This window comes from Theropithecus gelada, chromosome 2 (assembly GCF_003255815.1).
Source record: "Theropithecus gelada isolate Dixy chromosome 2, Tgel_1.0, whole genome shotgun sequence".
Lineage (NCBI taxonomy): Eukaryota > Metazoa > Chordata > Mammalia > Primates > Cercopithecidae > Theropithecus > Theropithecus gelada.
The window spans coordinates 97,425,998-97,433,680 of NC_037669.1; the positions used below are offsets into that span (position 1 = coordinate 97,425,998).

Consider the following 7,683-nt stretch of genomic DNA (forward strand, 5'->3'; position numbering starts at 1 on the left):
ATGTCATTAGTCACTGGAGAAATGCAAATAAAAACTTCAATGAGACAGCACTTCACATCACCAGGATGCCTACAGCCAAAAAGGTAGACAATATTAAGTGTTGGAAAGGACGTGAAGAATTAGGAACCCTTACACATTGCTGGAGGAAATGTAAATTGGTATAGCCACTTCGGAAAAAGTTTTGGCATTCCTCGAAATGTTATACAAAGAGTTACCATTAAGACCCAACAAGTATCTATCCAGAGTATGTACCCATGAGAAAACACATCTGCATTATAACTTGTATACTACTATACTGATGCATGTTACAAAATGGATTAACCTTGAAAACATTATGTTAAGTGAAAGCCAGTGGCAAAAGGCCACATGTTGTATGACTGCATTAATACCAACTATCCCTAATGAGAAAATTTATGGAAACAAAAAGTAGATAGGTAGTTGTGTAAAACCAAGAGTTGGGGTTGGGTATGGTGAATAATTCCTAACAGATAGGGGTTTCTAAAGATCTAAAAGCAGACTGTGGCATGCCTGCACAACTCTGTGAATATTCTAAATACCACTTAATTGTATACTTTAAATGGGTGAATTGTATGATTTGTGAATTGTATCTCCACAAAGCTGTTTAAAAAAGGACATGATAGCCTGCTTTGTACATCAGAATGAGTTATTTTAATGAATGAAAAACATTAAATCTACCAGTCTACAGAAAAAAGAAAATGTGTGTTTGACATCGTTTAAGGTGGCTCTTACATGAACTCCTTACTTGGAAAACTGGTATTTAAATATCAAGAATTAAGCCTTTCTCCTGTCTTCCCAGCATTGACGATTTTGAAAAATCTTTGATACTATTGTACGTAACACTGCTTTAGCTAAGTAAGTATATCTTCTTAGTTCCAAGTATCCTAGAGGGGAGGAAAATCATAACAACTGTAAGCTACCTTAAAATATTTCAGTATAAAATTATTTAAAATTTTTAATATATTAGTTTTCATGAAAAACAGAAATTTTTCTACTTGTTCTATTGGTCAGTGGACAAGATAATACTGCACCAAGTTTATCAATTTTGTAAAACTGGAGAAACTGGAAAAAAGTGATCACAAATAACCTGCAAAGTATTTAGAAAAACTGTTCCACATATCCCCAAGAGATAAAAGCATCCCAGTGTGTGAAATACAGAAGCAGAGTGTTGTGCACTACATTTTAAAGGAATGGGAAGCTATGAATAACACATCAGTCAGAAAAAATGTGATCGAGGATCCCTGTGTACTCCATGATGTTGGGCACAGAGAACACACACCTTTCATTTTGATGAAATGAAGGCAAAGGAAGAGACAAAGCTGGAGAAGATCCCTCTTGCTTAACTCACCTATCAGGCCTGCTCTCCAGTCACTCCTGCTTAGGACTACCTGTGGCCGAATGAAACAGGACTCTTTCCCTTGCTCCAGATGAGAGACCAAAGCTGGTTTGGAAGTGGGCGGCACTGCTTGAAAAGAAGAAAACATAACAGAATAATGAGCATAGTCATAGGGGTCAAAGTCAAGCCCATGGCTGCAAGAACAAGCAAGGGAGGTGAGGAGGGTAATTCCTGGGTGAGCTATAGAAGAGGTACCCTAAAGAGGTACTGGGAGGGATCCTGGGAAGAAGAGTCAGGATGGTTCTTCCAAGGAAGCCTGAAATATCCTGGAAGGCAGATTTCTATTTAAAGGGCAACAAGATTTTTTACCTTGTCAGAAGATGAAAATCTGCCACTATGGGAAAAAGACAAATGGCTCATAGGAGTAACTCCCAGAGGGAGACAAAGTGGCTGGGTTCTCTCAAGATAAATTGGAGGTTCAATACTAGTCTAAGGGTATCACGATATAGCTCAAGCCCTACTGTACTCAGAATCACCTCTGAGGCAGGTAGGGAAGGAGGGCAGCTTTTACGACAGAAAAAGAAGGAAAGCTCTTTGCAGGTCAATAGACACCAGGGCTTTCTATACCTGGCAACCTCTGACATCACTATTTGGGGTCAGCTAATAATTATAAAAGAGCCCTTCAACCTGAAGGCCCAGGCAGAAACCAACAGCAGAGAGGCCTTACCTACAAAGGCCACAGCCTCATAGTTCTCCAGCATCACATCCCTGTACAAGGCCCTCTCGGCAGGCACCATGATGGCCCATTCCTTCGTAGTGAAGTACACAGCCACGTCCTCAAAAGCCACTGATTCCTGAAATGACAAGTTCCTACTTTCCCAGACCTCAGTACTTTCATGATGGTCAAATCTGTCAATGAGACACCTGAGAAGGGCACCTATAATGATACGTATTCAGTATTGGGTCCTTCACATGCCTACAGAGTTTTTTTGTGTAAAATTTAGGTGTGGAGGAAGAAGATGCAGAATTAAAGGTAGCCAGTCAGAGTTCAGGATACTTTCCCAGTAAGAACCAAGTACACCTCCACTATGAGCTTCTAAACATGTGACCTCCACACAGACACTGAACCTGCTGCATAGGATCTGGGCTTGGGCCCGAGCACAGAAGTGCACATGTGGAAGGAGAACTGACCCCTGAACATAGCTGTCAGCTTAGCTCTAAGCCCCTCCCTAATTTGTGTATATCCCAGTGATTATTTCAGTTACTCATATTACTCCATTTCCCAATTCTACTTTCATTCTAATCCTTCTTTCTTGCCTGTCTCCTTGCCCACTACCCCAAGCACAAAGCTCTCCCATCAGTCAATGAACTCCCACCCGCAGCCTGTCTTCATGCAGAGGTAATGAGGTTAGAGAGGTATAGGAAAATACTGCTTACTTGAGAAAGGCTACGGTGGTGCGTAAGGCTCAAGATAGGCCTAAAAAGGTGGCTATTTCAAGTTTTTAAGCCCTGGAGTCAAGCTCTGTATTTCAGAAATAGAGCTTTAGTGGAAATGGTCTTAATTTGGAGTATGAGATTAAGGGAACCTAAAATCTAAGGGATTTTAAAAACAGACACAGACGTATATGTTCACCAAATGTATGACAAAGTAACTAGAGCAATTCAGTGGATAAAAGATAGATTTTTCAATACACAATCCTGAATCAACTGGATATGTGTATGGAGGGAAAAAGAACTTTTGACCCATGCCTCACACCTTTAATTTGAGATGAATCACACACCTAAGTATAAAGGTAAAACAATAAATCTTCTAGAAGAAAACACATGAGAACATCTTCATGATGTCTGAGTAAGAAAAGATTTCTTATACAAAACAAACTGATATACTGGACTTCATTAAAAGTAAAATCTGTTTATCAAAAGATACCATTAGGAGAGTGAAAATGCAAGCCACTGACTGGGAGAAGTAACACATATATCTGACAAAGGACTTATAATAAATAAGAAACAATACAACTTAGGAGGAAAAAGGGTACAGTGTAATAAAAAATATGAAAAAAATATCTGAACAGGGAGTTCACATAAGAGGATATGTCAATAAACCTATGAAATGGTGCTCAGCATCACTGCTTACTAGAGATGAGGAAATTTTTAAAACCCCAATGAGATACTACAAACGAGTGACAACAAGTATTGGTAAGGATGTGGAGCAACTGTACACTGCTGATAGAAATACAAATTGGAAGAATCATTTCAGAAAATTGTTGGGCAGCATCTACTAAAACTAACCAAATGTATACTCTATGAGCTAGCCATTTTACTCAAAGAGACATACCCAAGAGAAATGAGCATCTATGTCCACAAAAAGACAAGAATGTTCACTGCATTCTTATTCATGGTAACCCAAAATGGGAACAACCAAAAGTCCATCCACAATAGAATGAATAAAATGTGCTATTATCACAAAATGAAAAACTACTTAGTAGTGAAAAAGAACAAATCACCGCTGTGTGCAAAGTCAGTGAAGTTCACAGACATAATGTTGAACAAAAGAAGGCAGATACAAAACAATGCATGTTTAATGATTCCACTTATATGAAGTTCAAGAACAAACAAAACTTTCCCATCGTGACAGAGGTCAGAATAGTGGTTAACTTTGGGATGAGCAGTGGATTGCTTGGGAGGCAGTACGAAAGGGACTTCTAGGGTGCTAATAATGTTCTATGTGTTTCTATGAGTGAGGTCATACAAGTGTACATAGTTCTAAAAAGCGAGCTATACTGTTAAGACTTGTGTTATAAAAGTTAAACCTCAATGAGAAATGTGTGTGTGTGTATATATATATGCATATATAAAATTATGTTATATATTTATGTAAACGTGTATATATAGATATTTCTATGTATGTATCTAATAAACATATATGTATATACACACAGGGATACGTACAGAGACAGAAAAAAGCAGCAGCTCACCTGGGACCTGGTTGTTAAGGACACAGCTGTCATCATCTGACCTCTTTTATTCCTTTCTTGGGTAAAGGTAAAAGTCTCAGGTGCTGAAGGTGAAGAAAAAAACATTAATGGCAATAACTTTATTGACCATAAGTCCTACATACAACCTCTGACCCATCCTGTTTTGAAGGCTATATAAATAACTGTTCATGAGTTATTGTTTATCATCAGTCTCACAAAGGCGAGATAGCAGGCATACAGAGAAATGCAAAAAGGAGGTAGAAACATCCAAGAAATGAGTCATTAAAAAGTGGACTGAGAAAACCGTAATTTCAGCTAATCCAGAGAAGATATCACAGGAAAGAAAACAGAAAAGGAAACTAAGGTAGACGGTGGACAGAGTGTTATAGGTGGAAAAGAAAGTCGGAATTCTGAACAGTTAAGATCCCTGAAATCCATACAGTACAGATAAGAATGAGTTATATAAAAGAAATCCATTAAACACTGTAAGACCTCAGCATGTTTTTCCTCCCATGCTACTTAATATTAGAACAAGACAGTTTCTACGACTGAAGTAATAAAAGTTTAACAGACTTTGAAAATAGTTATTAAGCCGGGCGCGGTGGCTCACGCCTGTAATCCCAGCACTTTGGGAGGCCGAGGCGGGCGGATCACAAGGTCAGGAGATCGAGACCACGGTGAAACCCCGTCTCTACTAAAAATACAAAAAATTAGCTGGGCGCGGTTGTGGGCGCCTGTAGTCCCAGCTACTCGGGAGGCTGAGGCAGGAGAATGGCGTGAACCCGGGAGGCGGAGCTTGCAGTGAGCCGAGATCGCGCCACCGCACTCCAGCCTGGGCGACAGAGCGAGACTCCGTCTCAAAAAAAAAAAAAAAAAAAAAAAAAGAAAATAGTTATTAGGAATATTCTGATGTCTCCCTACTACTATTTTTCCCCTAAATACAAGATACTCAGTTTTATAAAGGTGTTGGGAGTGGGTAATGAGAAAGAAAACACTACCATATTAAAAGAATCCATCAACTTCATAATATGTCCCAAATACTCCAAGTTCCCAATGTTATAGTGTAAGGAAACAAAACAATTTCATTTCTAAACTAGTTCCAACTCTCATTCTGGGTCATTTAATTAGTTCATCATTAGGAAGTAAGTCTTTTGCCTTTCAAGAGTGAATCATCAATATTTATGCATTAAAGGCAACACCTGAAATACAAAGAGCTGCCAACAGGTGGATCAGAGATATTCAAAAAGCATATAAACACATAAAAGTGCATGTACTCATAGACCTTAAAAACAACTTCCATTCCAACTCCGTATCTGCATTTTGCCTTAAGTCTTAGGATATTGCAACAGCATGGGACAAAAGACTATAAAGCCAGTGCATTGCCCCTCCCTCCAATGACTCTTCTTAGTGAATCCAGAAAGCTATTCAGGAAGGTAGAGGAAGCTGAAGGTGTCAAAGAAACAGCTGTCAGGAGACGCTAGAAACGGCATCTTGGAAGTTAACAGGGAGTCCAGTAAGGAGAAATATTTATGAGTGTAAAGAGAAGTACTTTAAAAGAAAACACAGTGTAAACCTACACAAGTAATGCTGCTAAATTCATGGATGGTTTCTGTCCAAGGAAGGGTAACAAAAGCAGTGATTCATCCTGAGTAAATAGGTAACCCTTGTAGTTGAGTGTCTAATTCTCTAAAATCATGATACTATAATCGTATCGGCAATAAATGTCCCTTACAGTGGATACTTAACAGGATTAGCACATCAAACAAAAGGACTTAAGCAAAAAGGTCTGATGTGCACAGCTGACAATCTGTGAAAGGGAAATCATCTGGAAATAGAACTACAACAGATGCCACCCTACAAAACACAAAACACTCACTATGGAAGTGTCTTCCTATAGGGAAAACTATGTGGAGGTGAAGCATAAATAACAAGCCACATTGGAGAACAAGTCACACTCCCAACATAGTCGACTAATGGCAGGGACATCGAATGTTAACCTATGAACCTTGACAATTAAATTATGACAGTGGAGTAAAAGTTCCGAGAATGTAATGAAAAGAATATAATGAGTAATGTTAAGAGGTCAAGAAATCTTTCGACATCTCCAATCCTGTACACAGAAACTATGTTAAACACTAGACACATATTAGGTGCATAATGGATACGACTAGTCCTTTCAGATTTAACATTCATATGAGCCAATCCAAATCGCAGGGCTCCATATTTTCCAAAATGGGACATCCCGCGGACGGGTAGGGAATACATTTTAGTATTCTCAAATTTTTGGTTGCTCTACAACAGTAACAAGTTTCAAGACTGGCGTACACTATGCCAGGCGAAAATAACTGATCACCAACTGATTTTCTGTGACCAACTGAAAACGGGGAAACTGACAAGCTGAGGGATAGGGTTGGGGTTTCCGCATCCGGGGCAAAGACAAGGGGGCTGGAGCGACCGAGGGGCGTGTTCTGTTGCTAGAAGGTTCTGGAGTGTGGACAGTTAAAACTTTTTGTGGGCTTCGAAGTTAACATGTGAATGTGTGTCCGTATCTGACTCTGAGTGGGCCACAGGCTGCCCCGGGTACAGAGAAACGAGGGGGTGGGAGTCGCGGCCACCGTTCCGGGCCTCTGCCAGTTCCCCGTCTCGACGCTACCGAGCCAAGCTCGGGGATCGGCATGAGGACCCCAGTACCAGCAGTAGCCGCGCCCGCCTCCCTCGTGGCCGTTTCCCGTCCTCCTCAGACCCGCTCACCGTGGACTCCTGGCGGCCTCTGCAGCTTTTCAGCAAGCAGAGATGGTGGGCGCCCCTCGCCGATCCTCACAAACCAAAACCTCACGCGACAAAAACGAAGGCGGTCCCGGAAGTGCGTCATCACACTGACTGGCCAACCCATACACTCTCTGGATTTCTCTCTAGGACTCCTGGAGGACCCCACATCTTGGTGCTTCCCTCCTAATTCCCGCGAGGAAAAGGGCACGCTGGCGAGATAGGCTCTTCGCGTTCCTCCAGAGCCCGGTTCTGAGTCGAGGCACCTTGCTCGTGACACTGCATCATCCTGCCAACCTTGAATACTGGCTTCCAGTGCCTTTATTACTATTCTACAATAACTGCAACTACAAGTCTTACCCAGAATATGCAAGAAAATGTGATTGGTTATATGTTTTACTGATCTTGTTAAATTTAGCATTTGGATTGTTATAGCATAATCAACGAATCACACATTATACAACCAGGACTTCTCTTGAATTGCTGTAATGGTTGCACTCCTAGAATGTGATGTGTTTCAATGTTGCTGACGCATCTCACTTCCATACATTACCACTAGCAGAGAGGATTAGCAATGGACCATGGGCA

At 40.7% G+C, this 7,683-nt stretch overlaps 1 protein-coding gene across 2 annotated transcripts; it reads right to left on the bottom strand.

The window, feature by feature from the left end:
• Positions 1–646: 646 nt before the first annotated feature.
• KRBOX1 (KRAB box domain containing 1) lies at positions 647–7,188 on the bottom strand. 2 transcript variants are annotated; one of them, XM_025375600.1, is made up of 5 exons: positions 7,081–7,188; positions 4,330–4,412; positions 2,082–2,208; positions 1,367–1,480; positions 647–902 (listed from the first exon to the last, which is right to left on the bottom strand). In XM_025375600.1, exons 2-5 carry the CDS (start codon positions 4,363–4,365, stop codon positions 793–795), a joined length of 387 nt encoding a protein of 128 aa, XP_025231385.1. In that variant the 5' UTR covers positions 4,366–4,412; positions 7,081–7,188; the 3' UTR covers positions 647–792. The 2 variants fall into 2 exon arrangements, with proteins under 2 accessions (XP_025231385.1, XP_025231386.1); XM_025375601.1 differs by lacking the exon at positions 7,081–7,188 and having other exon boundaries at positions 4,330–4,571.
• Between the last annotated feature and the right edge of the window lie 495 nt (positions 7,189–7,683).

Bases quoted from the DNA above. Each gene is read 5' to 3' on its own strand.
- KRBOX1 (XM_025375601.1), bottom strand. From the start codon at position 4,434: ATGTTTTTTTCTTCACCTTCAGCACCTGAGACTTTTACCTTTACCCAA. The intron at 2,209-4,329 runs GTGAGCTGCTGC...TTGTCATTTCAG, and splicing joins CCTTAACAACCAGGTCCCAG to GAATCAGTGGCTTTTGAGGA. The intron at 903-1,366 runs GTGAGTTAAGCA...CCTCCCCTCTAG, and splicing joins CTGGAGAGCAGGCCTGATAG to GATACTTGGAACTAAGAAGA.